The sequence below is a fragment of the Platalea leucorodia genome, assembly GCF_965183815.1.
Source record: "Platalea leucorodia genome assembly, chromosome: 2".
NCBI lineage: Eukaryota > Metazoa > Chordata > Aves > Pelecaniformes > Threskiornithidae > Platalea > Platalea leucorodia.
The window spans coordinates 4,390,561-4,414,066 of record NC_138824.1 but is presented as its reverse complement, the minus strand read 5'-3'; the positions used below and the strand labels follow the sequence as shown (position 1 = coordinate 4,414,066).

The window sequence follows — 23,506 nt, the reverse complement described above, 5'->3', positions numbered from 1 at the left end:
CATCCCAACTTCTTCCTTCCCTGGTAGCAAACATGATGGCAGGAGCTGGTTTTGAAGCTTATGTGTTTTTAAATGATCGTGTGAATAGGTTTTAGTCTGTGTTTGAGCCTCACCTCCTTAAAACCCAATCTCAGCCAGCCATGAGTGATGCTCGGTGTGGAAGGTTTCACACCGGCCGCGCTGCCCTGGGGTGGATTTCATGCGTAGCAATTCAGTGTGTGCTCTGAAGCCTAATTACACCTCCGACAGTGGGGGAAAAAAATCCCAGGAGTGAAAGGTCGGTTTGACAGCCCAAGATACACGCTGGGTTGAGGTTTTTTTTTTTTTGCATTGCCGTTACTTCCCCCAATCCCCCAGCGAGCTGGGGAAGAGCCGCCTTGTACCCCAGCAAGATTTTCTGTGCCCTGCAGGGTCTCGCTGCTGCAGCGCGGCATTATTAACGCTGCCAATCAAGCCTCCCCCAAAGCGATGCTGCTAACGAACTCGCCGTGAACTCGGCCACGGCAGATGCATGATTAGCAGGGATCAGTCTCCATCCCTTTGAAGGGTGAGAGGACAGGGGCTGGGACCTGTCTGTTCCCAGCATCATGTCGAAAGGTGCTGTGAGTGGCCAGCAGGCAAGGAGAAGGTGCTTGGAGAGCCATGGGGGGCCTGGGAGGGCAGGAGGGAGCTCAGGGCACTCGTGTTTGCTTTTGGACTCAGGGATGTCAGGGTTGGACAGCCACGGTGGGGCCCCAAGGCACTTTGTGGGGGCAGTCAGCCAGCAGCACCATTACCTGAGCAGATACGGAGGGTTTCCTCACTCCTCGCAAATTTTCTTCCAAGCTGCATTTCCTTTGAGTTAGCGCAAACACAGGGAGGGGAGAGGCGTTCTTGCATGAATAATAAAACCAGCATCCTTCTGTCCATCAGATGAGATAAAAAGCCTCCAGGGACACAGAGGAAGACAACATTATTATACAGGTCACCAATAGGTTATTCTGCAATCCTCTTGTATGGAGCTTTACTCTCTGATGCTGGTAGCACTGGCCGCAGTAGGAGACCGTGTCCCTTGTGCGGGACTGTGGGGATGGGGTGGCCGGGGCAGGATCAGCCCTGGTGTGGGATAACACAGCCCAACGGCTACAGTCGGTGCCGTTGTTGCGCATGGCAAAAGCAATAACACCACTGAGCGAGCCAAGCTACCCGAAACGACACAGCAAGGATGATATTACTAGATATAAGGAAGACATTTTTTACAATGAGGGTGGTAAAACACTGGCACAGGTTGCCCAGAGAGGTGGTAGATGCCCCATCCTTGGAAACATTCAAGGTCAGGTTGGACAGGGCTCTGAGCAATCTGATCTAGTTGAAGATGTCCCTGCAGGGGTGTTGGACTACATGACCTTTAAAGGTCCTTTTCATCCCAAACTATTCCATGATTCTATGATTCTGTGATGAGAGCAGCACATGCCCTTGGGACACCCCCATCATCTCTATCCCTCTTCTCCAGGGATGGCCTTGCCAGGATGACTAAAGTGGTGGCAGCCGGGAGGGGACAGCAAGGGGACACGGTGGCCAGAAGGAGCAGCGAGACCTTTCCACACATCACGGTCCCTCTTGTGTGCTCCTGGAGCATGATCTGCTCTCTGCCACACCAGATACACCAGGAGCTGGAGGGTGAACGTGCTTGATGAGTTGCGAGACCACTCTGCACTGCAGAGTGAAAACTGGGAGCACGTGGAGCTGGGACAGGCTCGGGGCTTTCCGTGGGCACAGTGGCATCCCCATCAGTGGCTGGTGGCCGCAGGGGCAATGGCAGGAGCCATCCTGCGCCCAGGGCACCTCTGGCTCTGGGAAAATCCAGGACACAAGCGCCCGCTTGCCCCACTGTGGGGTTTCCTGCTCAAATCGCTCAGTCCCTGACTTCATCCCGGTGTGAGAAATTTGCCTGATGTCACGGCTAGGTCACTCATCCCGCCTGCCAGCTCAGATTAGATCCTGTGATTTGTGTCAGATCAGATTTTGGAAGGTTTATTTCACACTGGTGGTGTGCTGTGCTCCCGGGGACAAAAGCGGTGGCGGGGGGAGAAGGAACAGGGCAGAGAGATTTCCTGGGAAATATTTATTTCTCTTCTCTTCTCTTCTCTTCTCTTCTCTTCTCTTCTCTTCTCTTCTCTTCTCTTCTCTTCTCTTCTCTTCTCTTCTCTTCTCTTCTCTTCTCTTCTCTTCTCTTCTCTTCCATTTCTCCTCTCCTCTCCTCTCCTCTCCTCTCCTCTGCTATCACTATATATGCAATAAGGGTGTGGTGGTAAAATTATTAATTAATATAATTAATTAATAACATAAATTATTAAGATTTGAGAGGTCTGGCTCAAAAGTTTATCCTAATTAAAAGAACATTCCTTTCGACTAAAAAATAACAGTCTCTGACTGTTTCCAAATCCCCACTTCTGAGCTAAGATAATACTGGGTGGGACACTCCTATAGGCTCCACCAAGAGCCATCTCTCCATATCGTCACATTATTTACTGTTTGATTCCTTCTTAGGATTGTGGCAGTTAGCAAGCTCCCTTCCGAGGATGGACAGCAGGCTTCGCTAACATTGAATTTGCCATTGTCCTCACCTCTTTCTAGTTTTCTGGAACAGTATATAGGCTGGGGCTCTGCAATCACTTGGCAGAGAACAGAGAAGCAGAGCAGGAGATGCTGTCCGAATGTCCCTTCGTTATGATCATAGTTAATAAAGCTTCTGTCTGACCTGTCCTAAATTGAACTTGGGTTATTACACACTTGGAGCCCCCAGATTCTCCAACAAGGGACAGTCTGACCCTTCTGCACTGATGCCACCAGCTCTGTCACAGTATTTCACCATCAGGACAGCCACAGGGGACGTGAGGGACCTCACTCATGGTGTGGTCAGAAGATCTCCCATGACTGTATCTCGGTTGCTCAAGAGCAGCCACCTCTCCAGTTGGGTTCTCCTGGTTCTTCAGCCAGCAGAGAGGACAGGAAGGGTCCCAACTGCAACCTGAGGCCCCCGGAGCATCCCTATTAAGTGCACTCAGCCTGTGAACCCAGCAGCACCACCTCGTCTCTGCCAACCCAACTCTCCAACCCATAAAACAACCAATTCTAGGTAGCATCCAGCTGGAGAGGGGTCAGTTTTGTAAGCTTTAACTTGCCACGGCACTGTTGAGGTGGAAAGCAATCAAGCAGCAGTCACGGTTCTTGGCACCCGGGAGGATTTACATTGCACTGGCAGCATGATGGGCTTTTTTTTTTAACAAAAAAGTCTTTAAAAGAAGTACTTGCCCAGTGTCAATGTATTTCTCAATGATATTAAGGGCCTTTAGCAGCTGTAATTTAACTGCAAAGCAACCTGATACAGGCAAAGGACCACACAGCTGGAAATTTGTGCCGCAAAGGCACCATTTTATGGCTGTTAAGCTGTTGGCCTCTCTACGTTGTAAAGCTGTTAAACAAATACAACCCTTGGCTCACACCACGTGGCAGTGAGGCACAGTGTTTTGGCAGACGTGGGCTGACAGGAACAGGGGCTTCAAAGGAGCTGGGAAGAAATAGAAATAAGGAGAGAAGGAAAATTCAGGTGGAGGAGGAGATGCATGTTGGCCATCACAGCCCCACGGTGGGGGAAGAAGGTCTTGGAAGCAGAAGAAGGTCTTGGCAGCAGAGCGTGGAGGTTCACGTGGAGTTGCATCCTCCTCTGGTTTGGCCACGATCGGCATGTACATATGGAACCTATGCATCCTACTGCTGTCGCAGCTGGTGGTTGGTAGACCCTTAAATCACCCTCTTGCAGGAAGGTGATATTCTAGGGAAGCCTAAACATGGAAGATTTGGATGATATTGATAGCTTTGAATGGGGAAATAGGTGTCTCAGGAGGATGGGCCATGTGCTGCAGGCTGCGTATCCTTTGCCACATATCGTTACATAGTAAAGCAAGCTCCATTAGTGCCACAAGATGCTCCAAGCACAGCCCTAGCCTGGCAAACACAAGCTCAGCCCTTTTCCTAACAGAGACATAGCAAATCCATGGGGAAGAACTAAAATACGCTTGCTGAGCTCAGTGCTCAAAAATTCAAAGAAACAGGGAAAATCTTCTCAAAAATAAGGTTCCTTGCTATTTCTTTATTATTTTCTTCCATTCTCTTCTAATGACCCATCTCTGGCTCAGAAGCTGATCTTAGGAGGCAGAAATGGTCCTGCTGCGCAGACGTGCAGTGGGAGATGCATCCAGCTGTGCTGCCTGCAGCCACCTGTCCAGGACAGGCACGTCCAGCAGCTGCTGCCATGAGCTGTTTTTCTGGGTCAGAAGCAGTTTTAGAAAAACACCGGTGACTCTTTATCATTGTGAGGGCACCAGGCAGAGGTGGACAGGGTGGCCACCCCAGACTGGTGGGGCTGTTGCTCTATCCAAGGGTCCCCACCCTCCAGTGATACTCCAGCTCCTGAAGCTTCCCCAGAAATTTTGTCCTGACAAGAGCAGTTGTTTTGCAACCAGCTTATGTTAGGACTCACCTGATACCACCAGACTGCATGTGTTATATGGTTTTCTCTGCTAAATATTGACTGCTTGGGGCTTTCCATTGCTATCAGACAGGCCAAAGAGAACTAGAGAAGTTGTGGCTCTTGCATTGGCGATAAAAAGGGAAGCTGTGGTAGCGTCGTTGGCTTTGCTTGCAGCATTTCCTCTTATTTTTTCCATGAAAGCTCTAAATTCTGGAGTCTAGTTTCTGTACTTTGTGGGGTTTTAAAATGCAACTTCTCAGCCATGAAGGGATGCTGCAAGGCTTGACTCCGAATGGTTGGAAGGCAACCATCCAAGTAGCAAGAACTGGCGTTGGATGTGTCTTCATTCAGGTGGTGGTTCATGTGGTTGCACAACTTGATCTTCTTTCAGACCCCCTCATTGATGTGCGCCCATGTCTTTGTCCTGCCAAGTGGCTGCAAAGAAATGGCTCGGTGTTAACAGAAAGAAGCTAATGGGACATTTTCCACCTAGAGCTAGAAAAAATATTGATGAGGTTTTTTCCCAATTATTTGGGTGATCCATTTTGAGGAGATGGACTAGCAAATTATTGCTGCTGCCTGGCGAAGCTGGTTTTTTCCCCTTGCTGATGGCTACAGCTCTACCATGTGCGGGTTTTTTTCATATAAAAGCGGCCGTTTTGATGAGAAGTGGGTGAGCATCTCCCAGATGAAACCCAAATCTGCCAGCCTCGCGCGTCCTCTTGCTAAGCAATTTGCTGCTCCACTGCGTTTGGAAGATTGCACTGAAGTGGCTTTCCTGGCACCAGGAGCCAGTTTGAGAATTAGTGCAAAACTAATTTGGTTACAAATCTCAAAGACACCAACAAAAGCTATTTTAAAGCCTTTGAGAAGTACAGTGCAAATCGACCATTCCGAGAAAATATCACAGGGGTTTCTTATCCTTATTTCAGCCACCAAATTCCCCAAAATTGTGAGATCCTGGTGCAGTTGGGTGGCTGAGATCTAGCACATGCCCAATCTCCAACACGCGAAGCTATAGTCACCTCCCAGGGATCATCATGGAGGACCCAGCACAATGTTCGCCTTGCTGCCTCTCTTGGGTTACTAAAGATATTTGTGGCTGTTGGTTCTTCCTTCTTAGGAACATCATGTGCTTCCTCATGACCCAACCTCTCATAATCACATGAACCTGAAAACTGGTGATTTTTTAAAAAAATAATTAAGGTAAAGCTCGTAAAACAAGCAAACGTCCAGGGCCGGGGCAGGACGGTGGGAATCGCATCCCCTCCCTTGGCGTCCTTTGGTGCAAACCGAGGTCTGCATCAGGTAATGCAGGAGCGCTGGCAATATCCCACCTCACCCCGCTCATCCGTGTGGGCCATATCCAAGCCCACGTTGTTTGTGCACCTCTCAAACCTTCACTGCCTTCAAAGGGAGCTTGAACAAACTCAGATATTTTAAGGACTACGCTTAGACATAGTCCTTCCCTTCCATACGCCATGGGAGCTGAGCCCTCTGCAAGGCAGCATAGCTCTGCGATGGGGAACACCTCAAGGTGGTCCCTCACCCCGTGCATCCCTCCCACAGGCTCCAGGATGATCGTGCAGAGCCCAGCCCCCAAAAAAACCCCTCCAGCCCACGGCATGGGGAGTTACACCTGCATGATTCTCTGTGTAGTGTAAGTCATAGCATTTAGCACATTATCATTGTGGCTATTCCCTCCCCTGTGGGCTCCCAACTGCATTTGGCGTGGGGAGAGGAGAGGGGCCACAGCTCCCAGTGCCAGGGCTGATGGCTGACATTTATCTTGCCAGTTTGCTTCAAACACTATAACCCCCTGAGTCCGTTCCCCAGGTGGTTTGGCCGGGGGCCGCTGTCAGCAGTGCTCGGAAGAATCAATGATAACCTTTTCCTTTGCTAAGGAGTTTCCTACATACCGGGGAGCAGAAGATGCTGAAAAACAAATGAAGCTTGGATTCTCCACGGGTCTCCCTGGCATTATTCCTGATATTTAAAAAAACAAACCAGTTCCCTGTTGGTTTTATTAGCCTTTCTATCCTGGCATTTAAACAGAGACAGGATTGGCGTGGTTGGTATCCACAGATGCGCGCTGTGATGTTCTCAGGGGTTTCTCTGAAGGGCAGGATACCCAAGGCACTGTGTCCAAAGCACCTGAGCTCCTCCAAGCTGCTAGAGGGCATTTCGGCACTGCGATTGCCGGTGATGCTGCCCCCCAGATTATCTCACATCAAGGAGCAAAGGGTATTTGGGTGCTGGGAGTGTGGCTATGCTGTAGGGTAAGAGCAAGGTTGTTCTAAGCCTCAAGACTATCATTTCTTTGCGTCATTTTAAGATAGAATATTTTGGTATTTAATTCTCCCAGATAACCAGTGGGATTTGAGTACTGAACTGATGAACTGATCTGAGTCTGTGCACCTCTTGCTGGGATGTCCTGAGCAGCATCCCAGAGCATCCCAGCATGGAGAGGTGTTGTGTCCATCTGTGTCACCCTGTGCCTGGCTGTGGTTTCTTGGCCCTTATGACTTGAGCGATGGGGTTCATGTTTCTTCTCTTCTTGGTTTCAGGCATGGAAGAAACGCTGGTTTGTCCTGCGCAGCGGCCGGATGAGTGGCGACCCCGACGTCCTGGAGTACTACAAAAATGACCACTCCAAGAAACCTTTGCGTGTGATCAACCTCAATTTCTGTGAGCAAGTGGACGCAGGCCTGACCTTCAACAAGAAGGAGCTGCAAGACAGCTACATCTTCGACATCAAGACCAGCGACAGGACCTTCTACCTGGTGGCCGAGACTGAGGACGACATGAACAAGTGGGTTCGCAGCATCTGCCAGATCTGTGGCTTCAACCAGTCCGAGGAGAACACAGGTACCGTGAGAGCCGTGTCTGTGGCCAAGAGCATCTCCTGTCCTGCCCTCCCAATGGGGCCCAGCTCCTCTTTCAGATCAGACCTGTGGGAGGGGGGTGCAGCCCGCCACAAGGCTGGGAGGGCTGGAGTGGGAAATCAATGCACACGTGGGAAACCGCCGCGAGGCTTTCCTACCTTTGACATCTGAAGCAGAGCAGGCTTTGCCCCTGTGAGCCACCTAATTCGTTTTTTCCCCATAACTGTAGGCCTTTGAGTCTCTTAAAAAAAGTTGGTGGGGTTTGGGGACTTTTTGTCCTCACCCATCACCGAGGTCCCTTTGAAAGTCGTGGGAACCAGCAGTGAAAACCCCCCTCATTCGGAGGTTTCAATCCCTTGGTGGGGTGGGGGAGAAGCTTTACTGGGACCATGTCCCTCTCCACTGTGGTTGTCCCCACTGCTGGCAGGCTCTCCTGTGAAGGACAGACACGTCCTCCCCACCTGCATCTCTGTCTCCTTCTGGGACCCGCTGGGAAAGCCCTGGGAGGGGAGAGGAAAACAGCGGGTGGTTTTGTGCAGCAGCAGAACCTGTTCCACCGGTCGTGCTCCGCTGTCCAAACTCGGTTGCGCTTTGGCAAGCCTCTGCCATGAGCACCGGTGAGCTGCCTCTGCTTCCCTGGCACCACAAGGGCTCACATAAATCCTGAGTGAGATGGGATGGGGGCTGAGCATGGGGTGCAGTGCTGCAATCGTCCTTCTGTCCCATTACACCTGGTAGCACCTCTGGACATCTTTGCTTTATCTCATCCATGGTCCAGTCTCATCCAGGGGACCCCGGTCCCACGCTCTGACTACATGAAACTCTCCATAATAACATCCAGCTTGAATCTGTTTTGGTCCCTCGCGGAGCAGCTGCCATCCGCAGGAGCTGAAACTCTGCCAAGAGCTTGTCAGGCAGGACAGCAAACAAAGCATCACAGCAGCGCGGATGCAATCTTCACCGACTGACGCATGAAACGGGACGTCACCTTGGCAATGGGTGTACAAGTGGTAGAAAGGATCCTTGATAATGCCGCCAGCACGGTCTTGCAGGGAAAGGTCAGGCTAAATAAATTACATCCCGTTGAGATGTCAGGAGCGCCGTCCTCGAGCTTCAGCGAAATCATTCAGGCCCCTTTTTAAGAGCTGTTTTGTTTCAGGATTTTCCATTTTGCATGCATTCAGCTGGGGGAACTGTTGTTCTTCCCATTTAGTAAAATGAGCTTCCAGCCCAGCGGCAGCGGGATCGATACTGGACTTCAGTGAAATATAAATCTGGGCAGCAAAAGGAAAGACAATCTCCCACTTGCAAGTACATGTGTCCCGAAGGGCACATAGGGCTCGTCAGGCTGCAGAGATCCGAGTGCTATTCCCTGCAGGATCACAGAGTGACATCAGCAAAAGAGGAACAAAAATCCCTATTTGTAACAAAATCACAGCTTGTTAATGCTGTAGGGAAAGTACCCACTTGAAACAGTACCCAGCTGCCAAAGCATGATTTTCTGAGTCAGACGAGAAAAAGCCTGCGATGGCGAATGCAGCAGATGTGTCCAGATGCTGCAGAAAAGAGGGAGCATGAATTATTCAGGGCTGGTGCTTCGCTTTGGTGCTCACCGAAGCGGTGACCCCACGCTCACCTTTCCTTCATCGTCCCTGCTAAGTAACAACGAATAAATCATCGATTTCCCAAAGTAGATAATGTTTGTTTGAAGGACCCACAGCCCGAGGCTGGGTGGAGAGGTTGCAGGATCATTGCAGTGTGATGGGTATTGGGAGTCTTGTCTGACTTAGTGTACGTAAGCCCATCACCCATCCTTCCTGATGGGTCAGCTGAAGGGACAAATAAAACAGTCGTAGCAATATTTGTAACTGCTGTGCTCCCTCTTCATCACCTCCTTATAGAATCAAGAATCATTTAGGTTGAAAAAAACTCTTAAGATAATGAAGTCCAACTGTAAACCTAACACTGCCAAGGCCACCACTCAACCATGTCCCTAAGCACCACGTCTACCCTTCTTTTAAATCCTTCCAGGGATGGGGACTCAACCCCTGCCCTGGGCAGCCTGGGCCAGGCCCTGACAGCCCTTTCGGGGAAGAAGTTTTTTCTGATATCCAACCTAAACTTCCCCTGGCGCAGCTTGAGGCCGTTCCCTCTCATCCTATCGCTTGTAACTTGGGAGAAGAGACTGACTCCCGCCTTGCTACAGCCTCCTTTCAGGGAGTTGTAGAGAGCAATAAGGTCTCCCCTCAGCCTCCTCTTCTCCAGGCTAAACATCTCCAGTTCCCTCACCTCAACCACTCCTTTTAAGACTTGTGCTCTAGACCCTTCATCAGCTTCATTGCCCTTCTCTGGCCACGCTCCAGCACCTCGATGTCCTTCTTGGAGTGAAGGACCCAACACTGAACACAGGATTCGAGGTGCAGCCTCACCAGTGCCCAGCACAGGGGCACTGTCACCTCCCTGCTCCTGCTGGCCACACCAGTCCTGATACAAGCCAGGGTGCCATTGGCCCTCTTGGCCACCTGGGCACACTGCTGGCTCATGTCCAGCGGCTGTCGACCAGCACCCCCAGGCCCTTTCCCGCCGGGCAGCTCCCAGCCGCTCCTCCCCACGCCTGCAGCGGTGCCTGGGGTTGTTGTGACCCAAGTGCAGGACCCGGCCCTGAGCCTTGTTGAAGCTCATACAGTTGGCCCGGGCCCATCGACCCAGCCTGGCCAGGGCCCTCTGCAGGGCCTTCCTGCCCTCCAGCAGATCAGCACTCCAGCACAGTTTGGTGTCATCCTTGAAGCCATGGATTGATGGGTGGGAGAGGATGAGGAGTTCGTATGAGAATAACTCAGTTCCTGGGTAGAAACAGAGCTTGGGACCTCTGGCATTTCCTTCTTAGACTTCACCCCTTCATCCTTAAGCTTCTCTGTGCCTTGTTGTAGCCTCTGCATTGGAGAATGAATGAGTCAGTAATTGGATGCACCAAAAATGGGAGGAAAAGGTAACCATCATGGGCAGGAATAGCTCCATGCTAATTGTAGCAATTAATTAACTAAACCTCCCGCTCCCAGCAGACAGGCAGCGCGGCGGAACGAGATCAGAAACTGCTGGGGAAGCCACTGTGCACATTTTTCTGGTTGTTCTTGTTCCTGGGTGCGTGACTGCTTTATGCTGACCTGAAAACCTTGCTGGGTCTGGCCCCAAAGCCAGGCTGTTCCCAGCTGGGTTATATTTGCTTCCCAGCTGGGTTATATTTGCATCCCAGCTGGGTATATTTGAAGCATGGGGAAGCGCTCCATCACTGGCAAAGGCTTTTACTACAGCTGCCATCACATGCTGAATTACCTCCTAACCCTTCAGGGATATCCCGCATCAGCTGAGCCCCAGCCACCAGTCATAAGTTTGCTTTTAACCCACCAGTGGTGGAGGAAAAACTCCTTAGCTTTTGGGGCAGTTTGGGTAAAAGCCTATTTCACCAGCTCCCCATGACGGTAGGGAAAAGATGGGTTTTCAGTTGCTTTTTAGCATGATTTAGTGAGCAAATGGGCAACCCGAAAGCAGCTGCATGCGGTGATGCAAACTGGCTGCAAGTATTCTGCACCGGCGCAGGACTGTGCTTGGGTGCTGCCTGCACTCCCAAAAGGCGAAAAAATTAAAAGGCCAAAGGGATTTGTACCCTTTGATGCTTCTTTCTACTTTCAGCTTGACAGGAGAGTGTAAATTTTCTGTTGCTTGGTTTTCACATTAGTCCTTCATGTCCTGTCTAGACTGGGGGACTCCAAGGATTAAGAAATAGGCTGGAGTTTAGGGCGGTTTAACATCGTGCTACAGTCAGCTGCTGGTTTAGCTGATCGCTGGCTGCGTTACACATCTGGTTCGTCAAAAGGAAGCTCGTTTCAGCCTTGGGGACTTAAATGTCAGTGAAGTGGTGGGCAGCTCCGGCTGCCCCGGCGCCGCCGAGGAGAGCTGCTCCGCAGAGCCGCTGCGGTGGCTTCATTCTCCGCCCCAACCTGAAAATAATTGCAGAGCAGGGCGATTACATCTGCTGGGAGAAGGGAAATTAAATTCACTCTAAGGTGTTTACTCAGACTGTGGCGAAGCTCTTTGTTTCTGTTAACACCTATTTACTTTGAGAGCTAATTACTATTTTTGAACAAGCAGAGCCTCACAGGATCCCGGCTCCTCCGCGGGTCCAGGGAAGCCGATGAGGCTCGAGGAAAGTAGATTTTCTCCTGGCTCAGCGCTGCTTTTGCACTGCAGTTTGCACTGCTGCCACCTCAGCCAGCCTGAATACGACGAGGGGAGACCTGCCAGGGACCCTGAGCCACGGGCTGCGGGAGAAACGCAGGCGCGTGGGTATTTCAAACCATCTGCATTTTCCCTGCCCTAGTGGGCAGGCAGCCAGGGCTCAGCTGTGAACTGGATTTTCTCATATGCTTTGTTTGTTGGAGTTAAAAAAAATACCAAATCCCTCTAAACACATCGTGTGTGCCATTAACCCTTTCTGGAGCTGATGCTTTGGCCAAAACCCTGTCGTGTCCCATTCCTGATACAACTCAGAGGTGCAGCTACAGCAGCGTATAATTTAATTTCTCATGAACCACCATGCGTCCTTGCAGTGTGTGTGTCCTTGCAGGAGTCCCGTGCACAGGTTAGTTATTTTGGAGAGGTCAATACCTTTTTTAACTCTGTCCCAATTTACTGTGCCACCCCCGGCACCTCCCTGCAGCTCCTCTTCCACCTCCTCAGTGGGGCATGGGCTCTCTCGGGGGCTTGGATTCATGGGTGCTGAGCAAACACCCAGGGCCGTTTAAGAGCTTATTCATGCACCACATTAATGCCCCTGTGCCAAAGGTTTAACCCAGCCATGGAAGCAGGGAAAGGAATATTTGCAAGTGAGTAAATGTCCTTGCTCTGAGCTGAAGGCTCCCATCGCTCGGAGAGGGCGAGCGGGGCGTGGGAAAAGGATGGTGCTGGGCTCCTGCCGCGATGGCTTGCGTCTGGCAGTGGTGGCCTCTCCCACCCAGCCCAGGCATGTCGTCTTCTTTTTTGTCATCTGGGGCTTTCTTTCTTTTATTTATTTCTCTGCCTTCTGCCAGGGGGCTGCGGCAAGACGGTCCTGGGCTCCAGCTCACTCCTTGCTCCAGCTCCAAGGCTTGGCCCTGGTGTTTTGCATCACGGCTGGGATCGATCCCCAGGAATCCCGAGGCTTTTACCATCTCACTGAATGCAAATCAGGGCCGAGCATTAATGTTTCATGGAGAGCTGAGTGTCTCTCCTTCCTCCTTCAACTCAGCTGTGCTCACTCCAGCAGAGTTTGCCGGATCAGCCCCAGACACCAGTGACTTACCACTCACATCAATGAGGTCTCCTACATCCCACGTGCACGATCGCCGCTGTGGGTCTCTTTGGCTTGATGCTGCCCCAGACCCTCCACTGGTTACCCCTTTCAAGCCCATGAGAGCAAATTTAGTGCTTTAGTACCCACTTGACTTGCTTCGGCTGGGGATCCCATATGGGTCGCTGGCTGGTTGCTGCCCACCCTGCTGCCTGCTCACATGGGCTGCCTGCAAGTCTGTGCTATGAACCCATACGGCTGCTCTTGCTCCCTCCTCGCTTCTCCCCCAAAAATGTGTTGGTCCCAGCATCAGATCAGCAATGCTGCTCACCCCATTGGTTCCTTGCAGCCAGCTGTGCATGGGTGTTTGCTGAGCAAAGGGAGCTCGAGGTGGGCTGGAGAAAAAACAGCACAAAGATACCCCTGAAGATTTGTTGGGAGGATAAGACCTGCCCAAAAGCTCAGTGAAGAGGCTGCAGGTATCAAGATTAGAGTAAAAAGATACGTTTGCATGCCATATACCACGTTCCTCCCCCAGACACCCCTGAATCACTGGTGTTCACGCAGGAGCAGGGCACCAGGGAGCCCAGGCAAGGTGACGGCCCCGGGGCAGCCCCCGCTTTCCCGCTGCCACTGCCTCTCTCATGGCCAGGCAGAACTGAAGCAGAGGGGAAACACTAATAACCACCACAAGGCCAGGTACTTCCTTGCTATTGTGCCCGGCACACGCCTCCTTCCTTCCCTGCTCGAGCCCTGGATGAGTTGCAAACCCTGTGCTGTGCCAGGAAGCGTGCCGGGGGCTGAGGAATGGGGGCTGAGAAATGGGGGCAAGGAGGGAGATGTGGGGGTGTCCTTGTGTCCCTGAAAGCACCAGGGCCCTGATGCGCTGTGCTTTGGTATCTGCAGGCAGCGCTGCCACCTAAGGGCAGCCAAGCAGGCAGCCCCTTGCAGAGCCTCATGCCCTGAAGCTGGGCCAGGACTTGACTCTTCAGCTTCGGTTGATGCAAGTTGATTGGTCTTGACTTCATCTTTAAGCTCTAGTATGGCTTGTGTTCGGATACCATCTCACTTGGAGGCCAATCTGTCCCCCAGCAGACAGTATGACACTCTACAACAAGCAATGAGCAAGATTACGGTTGAGTTGAGCTTGATCCATGGGGTGGATGGGGCAGATCTGTTTGGGTTCTCTCCATGTATCCCACCTTCCCATGTCTCGTTCACCTACCCAAAGTCCCCTGCCCTGTTTGGGACCTGGAGGTGGTCTGCGTTGGGACAGCAATGTGGAGTCCCTGAGCCCTGAGCCCTTTCCTCTCACCCAGCGTCCTACCTATGTATAGATGTAGCCTTTTCCTCAGTGTTCCCATCAATACTTTCTGCACTCAGCATCATGGAGCTCCTTCTTTTAAGACACCGTATGTCACATCTAGACCCGCTGGTTGCACATCTCAAGGGCATTTGGGTCAGTCCTACCCCTCCTTCTCTGCTATGTGCTGGGTTTTCCTAACAAGGGAAACAGTTGTGGCTGCAGATTCGCTCTGGGAGGACAAATGCAGATGTCACAACTTAGCCCCAGGCTTGACCTAGCCTTGCTGGAATGGACGGAGGAGACCCTGCTACCCCATCTCACTTTGCACCAGGCTTGTGGTTGAACTTCAGGTGGATGCGAACGCCTCCTTGCTTGAGTCCCAGTTCATCCCTTAGTCATCCTGCCTCTTTAAATTTGTTCCAAACTTCCCTGACCCTGGTTTTCCTGCTCCACAAACAGCAAGTTATTTTAAGATCTGACACTGTTCAGTTTTTATTTCAGTGTAAACAATACCGGAGATGGAGTGGTCTTGGCACAAAGGAGCAGCTTGAGAGCAGTTAAGTGCCTGCTGCCTTTTTTCTCCCCCTTTTTTCCCCTCCTTCCCTTTGGAGATGAGCTAGCTCAGGTGCTAATGAGTGTGCCAAAGAGCAGAGAGCCACTAACAACCCAGAATTTGCTTCCTAGAAGACAGAAACAGGGAGGTTGTTGCTGACCTCTACCAACTGGTCAGGGTCTCCTTGCTGTGATTCCCTGGGCATTTTGGAGAGGGAACTGATGTCACTGAGAGCGAGACGTGTGCTGGTTGTTATAATCTGTCCACTTTTTGGAAGAACGTGGAGAAAGATGTCTAAAATGAGGCAAATCATTTGCACCCTGAAAGTGCCCGTTTCATTCCCTTGACTCTCCAGGGAACCAGAATGGATGAGCTCAGGTGGAGACATCCACCTTCTAGACTCCTAAAACTCTGCTGAGATGAATCCCACCCATCTCAGGATTGCTGTCAAGACCTTTAAGATCTTTGGAGCTTCAAATTTTGTCATTTGTCATCATTTCATTTACACCAGATGAGGATCCCCTGCTATTCTTCCACACCTTCTTCTTGTACTCAGCTCTTCATCATGTTCTGCTACCAGAAGCATTGCAGGACCAGACTCAACACTGCGCTGCTGTGATGGTCGCTGTCCTTAATACCAAGAGCAGATTTCTAGCCCATTTGAATGCCAAGAAAAGGACTGAAGCAAGGATGCAGAGGCCCTTAGAAACGAGAAAGCAAGAGAAAAGGTCTTGAGGTATGATTAGAAAGCCAGGCTTCTGTCTTCAGGGGCTCTGATGCAACTGAATGTCTGAGGTTTGCCACGCTGGATCAGCATCTTCTTCAAAATTTGGGATTTGGGAATTTAGGAATTTTTAGGATTTTATTATTTAGCTTTTTTTTGTGTATATGGACATTTTGGAGGAGTGGGGCTGGAAAAATCCAGAAGATTTGTCAGCTTTGTGATTGCAAACCTATAACTCTGCCATCCCAGAGAGACCACCAGGAGATACGTGTTAGTTGAGCCCCCTTTAACCCTACCCAGCATTGATGGGAACTGGCAGAGGATGCGGCCATTTGTGGGAGCACCAGGTTTACAGGCAAAGAATGCTCATATCTCACTGCAAATAATAAAACCATCAACCAGCAAAAAAGAAAATTTATGCTCAGCTTTCAAAAAAGACCAACAGCCAAATACTCCAGTTCTTCATGACTGTTTCCCAGCAGGCGCCTAGCACAAGGCTATCCAGTCTGCCTCTTCTGAAGATAAATATGGAGCTGGAGGACTGGGGCCTTTGGGGAAAATCCTGCCCTTTCCTGGCCAAAGTCCCACTGGGTTTGCTGAGCTGAGGCTGGGATTTGAGCTGGGAGGAGAAAGAAGAAATGTGAAGTTCAAGAGGTTTGGGCTTTTTTTAGAGCAAAAAGCATTGCCCAGCCTTTCCAGCACAGGTTTCCCAGCAGAGGTTGGCAATCTGCATTCATACCTCTCAGCCCTGCCCAGGACTGTCTCCTGGGCCAGGTACCCAGAATCAGAAACCCATTTAAAATAATTCTTCATTTTATAATTGGCTTTTATCGCTACGAGCCCTGTGTGCGTCAGGTCAGCCCCATTAGTTTAATGGGCGCTGAGGAATTTTTAGGATGACTTACTGACCGTGGAAAAACGAGCGTGGCAGACGGTATCAGCATCACATCAAAAAGCAAACCCATGCAGAGCCTTTGGAAATAAAAACAGCTGATGGGCTTGGAGCGAAGCGACCGGCGAAGCGGCACTGTCTGAGCAAAACCGAGGGAGAGAGGGAGGCATTTTGGGTGTCGGCCAGCTGGGAGGGAACTCGCGGTCAGATTTGCCTGCATTTATATGTCCCAGAGGGGTCCTGGGACTGTTTTAGCCCCTGTGCCCCAGCCGTGCTGCGTTGGGGTTCATGGAGCTGTACCCCATGTCTGCAAAGCTGCTCGGGTGTCGGGACAGGATACGGATCTGCAGGTGATGCTGAACACGTAGGGGCCGAGCTAGGAAACACGACAGACACAGGACTTCAAAACGTGTGTGTGAGCAAGTTGGAGGAGAAGGGAGAAAATCACAGCAACCTTTATGGCGGATAATGTCAGGCAGTTTTTCACAGCGTGACTCTTTTTTCCCCCCAAGCCAACGTATTTCCCCTTTTCTTCCCTCCATATATTTCACATTGTTCCCTCCAAACCTTTGATAGGGGCCATGGTTTACATACCCTGAGAGCTGCTTTGTAAAACCTGATGAAAGCCAGGACAGATTTAAACTCTCATTTCCCAGACCCCAATGCCTGTTTGTTTACTGGTTTGTATGGCTTTATATTTCCAATTAAAACCGGGAGAAAGCTTTCTAAAGCCTTTAAAGCCTCTGAGTGAAGGCACACGGAGAAGGAAGGAGCCGTGAAGCTGTCGATTGCTGTGAACTTTCCATGACACCACTCAGGGTTTGTTTCCAGACTGATTTTTATTTATGAATGCAGTAGCATTTATTACTGATTTTATCTGTAAAGATAACACTTCTTCCCTAGATGGTTTCTATGCTTCAGTTATAATTACTGCCTGCTTCTCAAACATACTTCTGCATTATTTAGTGTGGTACAATGTCAGAGCTGTAATGTTGGCAATTTATTACTTGGACTGTGGGGTTACACCTGATCGGGGGACGCCCGTATCCCCATATGTGCCCTGACCACATCCCGGCTCCCTCTGGGAAGACTGAGAACATCTCTCGGGGTCCCTCACAATGTAGATGTGGCCAAGAAACCAGTCTTCTGCTATGCTAGATGCTGCACAAGCACTGAGCATAAATGCAGCCTCTGCTCGAAGGGATTCATCATCAAGGCACAGCACAGACACGTTGGTGCATCTTTTCTTCCGCCTGTAGCCATTTGCTGCCAGAGGCAGTTCGGTGATGGTACCTGCTCCCTCCAAGCTGGGAATGGTCTTAAAAGGGACACTTGGCCACAGCTTCTGAAAAACCTGACAAAAAATGAGACTGTCCAGGAAAATGAGATGTCATTTCTCTCTCCTGCTCCCCCCTTGCTCTCAGTCGGCTTCTTTCTCTGGGAGTCCGACCTAGGAGGGGGTTACAGTTTCCACCATGCATTCAAGGAACAGCTTAACTGTTGGTCCATGCTTATGATCACTTTACGGCACAGAGGATGAAGCAAATACTTACAGTTAAGCATGAAAAAACACCCCAACTTGAGTCTCCATCCTTGAAGATACTCAAAACCCAACTGGACACAGTCCTGAACTGCTGTAGCTGCCCCTGCTTTGAGCAGGGGGTTGGATCAGACCATCTCCAGAAGTCCCTTCCAACCCAAATATTCTGTGATTCTGTGATTTTTATGAACTTACACTGCAGGGAAATACCAGGCTTCAGAGTATGGTGAAGAGCTGAGATACCTCAGCCATCCCAGCAGGTAAAACTGGAGTTGTTCCCTGGTAGCATCACCAGGAAGGTGGGAGGGCAGAGCATGAGATGACACATTGCCTCATCTGAGTCTGTATCACAGTGTATTGTCTGATACCCCTTGGTAAGTCCAGACTCATGTTTTCTTACCCTTTTTGCTCTGTGTGATGTCCCTCAGTCCTCCAGCTGCTCCATGGCAGGTGGTGAAGCTCTGGCACGTCTTAGTCCTTGCTGGGGATTCAGCTTCCTTTCATACTTACTGGGTCATTGCCACATGCTGAAGAATGTGTCTGACTTGTTTGCACCTTTGATTGATTGCCACCCTTTATATCTGTTTATTAGGATGGAAAATAACATTTTACCTAAAAAATTTCATCATGTGTTCTTTCAGCTCCACATGACCAAATTCCAGCCTGGCCAACACAGCTGCTCCTTGCCAATTTTTGGTATGATTGCCTTCCATCATTTTACTGCCAAATATATAAACTGACCCTGTTATTGTATGCCGTTGCTTTTGAAAGTAAGCTGGAGTTGAGTGACTCATTGCATTTCCTAATTTTTTTTCATAACTGACAACAAATCCTCTTTTTGAAGTGTTGGCCAGGCTTCTGGGCACTCAGGCACTTGCAAATACTTCATCACGTGTAAAAGTGTAATGCATGGCTATTGCACTGCCCGTGCCTCCATCCTCACCTTCATCTCATGGCAGATCACCTGCCCTGCCAAGCACCACCTTGTCTGACATTGCTATCTGTGTAAACCATTCCCTCGAGCTTGCATATACTTTGCACAGGCTCAACCTTGATATAAAGCCTTTATGATGGTAATTATTTTTGCTGGCTTGCCGTAACAGTTCACATTGCTCTCAAATGACTCATGATGAAGTCTTTCAAATACCCACTTGAAATCCATAAATTCAGTGATGAGTCTTTTTGCTAGTTGATGGTTGCTTTGATGATTAGTGTTAGGGTCAAAACCTGGTCAACACAGGATCTTCCAGGTGAAAATGCTGCCTTCCTCTCTTCAGTTCTGTCTGAAAAAAAATCCCGATAGAGCAGAAGACTTTGTCTATCCTGGACAGCACTGTGATGTCTCTTCAGTCTTTGCATTTTTATTTTCTTGAAGTAGCTTAATCCGTTTCTTGATTCCCATAGCTTTTCCTCATCCCCAAACTTCGTTCCATGAGTCTAAGGGGTGGATTTGTGATTTTCACTTGAAGCTCATTCATGCTTTTACAGCTTTATTACAGGTTTTCAATACCATAATATCTGTTCTTCGGCATCAACATAACTCCTTCTGAGGGTCTGAGATCCTGCTGGCTTTTCTGTGATGCTCCAGAAACTCAGTTCCACTGTTTCTGCTACCTTTAAGAAGAACTCGGTGTACATACTTGCAAATGCTTTGAATGTCTTTGGCACATTGCTGAAAGGACCACCCTGTCCTCTGCGTGCCACTAATATTTTTATGCAGATAAGTCCATGATGTCCTAGCCCTGGACAGACAGTGCTTCTTGCAATAAAAAAATCCACCGCCATATCTCAGTAATGAGAACACAGGCTACTGTCTGGTATCTCCTGGTGCAGTTTGAAGGGAAAACCAACCCTGTGTTCACAGACCCGTATGACACAGAGTGGTTTATTTTACAGATAAAGTGGCTTAAAGAATTAATACTGCCAAGAGTGCAAGAATGCCTTCAGTTGTATTAGATAAGTTAAAATATTTGCTTTAACAAGGTTTATAAATGATGAAGTGAGGCACAAATCGGTTTTTCCTGTTGGTGCATTGCTGCATGAGTGATCCCTGTGAAGTTCTCAGTTGTCTCCGAAGCGTTTGGACATGGAAAGCTGGAACAGGCTGGCTTCTGATCTGGTCTGGTCTTGGTAATTCCTGCATTCCTGTGGTCGTAGCCAAAATCCATTATATCATGGCTTATTCCTCCCAGCATCTGTGGAGAGAAACGGTTCCAATGCACTGCGTATTTCTTACCAAACCACATTTCATCCCATGGGTGAAGGACTCTGTGATAGCAATGAGAGGGCCACCAAGTGTTGGATCTCATCCAGATCTGTTTCAGCAGCCAAATACACCAAGCTCGGACATGGGTCATCTAGGTAATTAAAAAAAAAATAAATCCCATTCCTGTGAGGAAGGAAGAGTTCTCAGAATTGGCATGTATGGAGTCTGAGCAAGCTGATGCTGGGAGACCGTTGCCCTTGCAGCGAGTGGGGCGTGTGACGAGCCCATCACAAACTCCACTTCAGAGGTGGTAAAAATTCAGCGTGTTCGTTTTCGCTCTCACTGGAATTCATTTTCATCTGCTTTCAGCGTCGACTTTGATTCACACCTTTTCATTCTGAATTTGAATGAATTTCAGAAAAAATCAAGCGTTCCACTCAGAATTGCACTTTCATATCTAAAAAGCACATGATGATGATCTTCGGTCAAAGCAGGGCAATCCACCCCCAAAATACGATCCAATCTGATGAGAACGAATTGAAACACCTTGACCTTCTTCCCTTTTACTTAAAATTCACTTTTATCCTCTAAAGGTTTCTTGTAATTTCTGGCTGCAAGCAATCCCTTGGCAAGCTCCTATTCTGATTAAATGGCGTTTTCCAGCTGGAGGATGTCAGAACATTTTCAGCTGGCCCTAAGCCAAGCATGAAGCACGGGCGATACACCGGGCAAGAAGATGCGCATTTTGGTCTGGGTGCTGGTACCATCTGTGGTGTGTGCAAGGATGGGTGCAGCCACAAAAGTGATAATGTAATCTGGCTCTTCAGGGTTTTAAGGATGGGCTCACGTTACTTTGTGAGCCATGTTGGAGTGAGGAAGAGGAGGGTGAGGAGCTACTGAATAAGCCCATGAGAGAGCGTTAGGGGAGAGAGGGTTTGCTCCGGTCCTTGGATGCCGGAGGATGTTTTGTTCCCGAGTCAGGGGATGAGGAATGCCAAAAATCCCAAAATATTACCCTCAAGGAGACTGTGATAAATCTGCCTTGTCTCCTGAGGACCAAGCTCTATGCTCCATTGCCCCACTAAACCCAGCTCTGCTGCTGCTGTGCGTTAAAAATAACCACAAAACCAGCCCGTGCTTTAGTGCACAAGGTTCAAACAGCAACATCCGTGCTGGGAGCTTGCCCCGCTGCTCAGTGCAGAAATATCCAGCGGGGAGACATTTACCTGTGTGCAGCCAGATGTGACAGGGAGATGGAGGTTGTCCAGGTGGAAACGGTCATGCACACAGATAAGAAATGCAAGAGCGTAACGTGGAGCTGAACTGATGGTGACCGAAGTCCAGTGGGATGTTAAACCCAGCAGGATTCAAGACTCCAGCCAACTCTGCACCTCCTTTAACCGTCTTCAGCTTTTCCTTGGGATGGTCCCGGAGGAGTGCGAGCTGTGGTAGATGGGGGACGTGGAGATGGGGACAGGGCTGGGACTGACCCTAACCCAAAAGCACTTGCAGGAGATGCTACCAGCCCCGCATATCTTAGCGTGAATACCACGCTAACGTATTGCTGTGCTGCTTTCAACCCACGCCAGTTCTTGCCTTTGGCACAAGCCATGCTCCCCAGTCCCTGCCAAACCAGTACAGATGTTTTAACACCCACCAGAGCCCAGATAATTACAAACAGAACCAAGAGACTGGTTGGGGCTGTTTTCTTTTCATTGCCTGAACTCTGAGCCGTTCTCAAGCGAGACGCCTCCCACTTTCTGACATTGCTTTCAAAGACATTTTTGTGGGCTGCATTGCTAATACTCATTTTATTAGGGGAACGCTGAGAAGCCCCAACTAGAATGAGGATCACACCGTGCCCGCTGATGTAACGGTGACCACAGAGTGAAACAAGTGCAGGGAAGACGAGTGGAGCAGCTGGGAAAACATTTTCATGGGAAATTAGAGCTGGTTTCTAACCCTCAGCTTTCCAGCCATGGCATTGCAAAGCTCAGCTTGTTTTTGAATGGGTTTGGGGAGTGTTTTCAATGGGAGGAAACCATGCAATCAGCTGGTGGGCACTGGCCAGAGGATGCTGCAGGTCCTTCCCATCCTGGATCCTCATAGGAGACAGTGCCCATCATGGTGAGCTTGTGAGCTGAGCAGATGAGATGAAGGAAGGAGCAGCATCTCCTGTTTTAATGGAGAGAAGCCAGCAGCAAACATCTTCCTGGTCTGTGCTTGTACAACCTTAAGATACAGGATTCTCACCCATGATCAGGAGACATGTTCCCTCAGGCCATTTGCAAATAGCCAGGTTTGAGCTTAACAGATGAGAACTGCTTTAGCATGAACGAAACCAGTTGTCATATGCATCTCCCCTGGGGCCACTTAGAAAGTATCTGTGGGGAGGAGGACCACGAAAGCCTCCTCAGGCTTCACGTCTACATGAACCTCACGTCTACTCACCCCTTTTCCATCAGGATGCTCCGAGGTCCTCCTGGACGTGCAGGTTCATTCTGTCCTTGCGTTCGTTATCACAGCTGATTACTGGTTGGGTGGAAGATGACTGGCACAAGCCCACCAACCATGGTGGGCTCAAGCTGAGTTCATGGCTCTCCCCTCAATCCCTGCTGTGAAATTCCTCGTTTGCCATGCCCAGCCATGAAGATTTTCATCCGACATTATTCCAGCTCATTTCTGGTTGCTGTGGAGACCAATTTAAATGAAACTCTAGTATTTTGAAAGAGAATATGATTCTAAGTCATTTGCGATGCAAGGTCCCATGCTAATAGCATTAGCATATTATTTGATTATGGCGATGTGTAGGGAATAAATTCCAAGTCATTTTTGCCATCATTGCATCTTAAAAGAAAAGGAAAAGAAAAACCTCCAGTTTTTAGCCGATACTGAAGACCTTTACTGCGGGTGAACTCACGATTTCTGAATGCGTAAAGCTTTGAGGGTCACAGGCATTTTTAACCTCATGGCAATGCGAATAGCTCCCTGGAAGGGACCTTTTCTTTCTCTGCTTCCACTGAACACTGTTAATAGACTGCCTAATGGGCAGCACTCAGGTTTTCAATGATGGGTAGAGAGATCCAGGATGGCTTTTTGAGCTGTTTGCATTTTTGCTGGAGTGCTGGTGTGGCAGAGCCCAGCTAGAGAGCGGCTGTGCAAGGCACAATCCTCCCATCGCTTGCAGAGATTTTTCTTCTTGCATTTGACTCTCAACATCTTAGGAACGGTTTTGCTTTCAGGACTTCTTTAGATGATCCTAGTATGTGGACAGGGTAGGCCTATACCCCTAAATGAAAAAAAACTGCATGGAAAACCTTTGCAGAGAGGCTTGTTTTGAGAGTAAAGGCTGCAGAGATGGAAAAGGGAGAGCTGAACTTCCAGCAAGAAAAAAAAAACAAGCCAAACTATTTTATTTTTTTGAGTCTCCATCCCTAAGGGCACGTTTTCTGGGGATGAACTGACCCTTGCTCGCACTGACCTGCGGGCCGCTTTGCTCGCTGGTTCAGGGACGTGGTATTGCAGCCATGAGGGTTAATGACTTCTTTTGTCTCCTCTTTC

The 23,506-nt window shown here is 49.5% G+C and overlaps 1 protein-coding gene across 1 annotated transcript in view; it reads left to right on the top strand.

Annotated features, from left to right (window-relative positions):
• The window catches only part of GAB2 (GRB2 associated binding protein 2), a 92,271-nt gene that overhangs the window by 47,388 nt on the left and 21,377 nt on the right, over nt 1–23,506 (top strand). Inside the window, exon 2 of the mRNA XM_082303947.1 lies at nt 7,081–7,381. Within this exon, the coding sequence (XP_082160073.1) occupies nt 7,081–7,381 (301 nt within the window). The remainder of the gene's footprint in view (nt 1–7,080; nt 7,382–23,506) is intronic.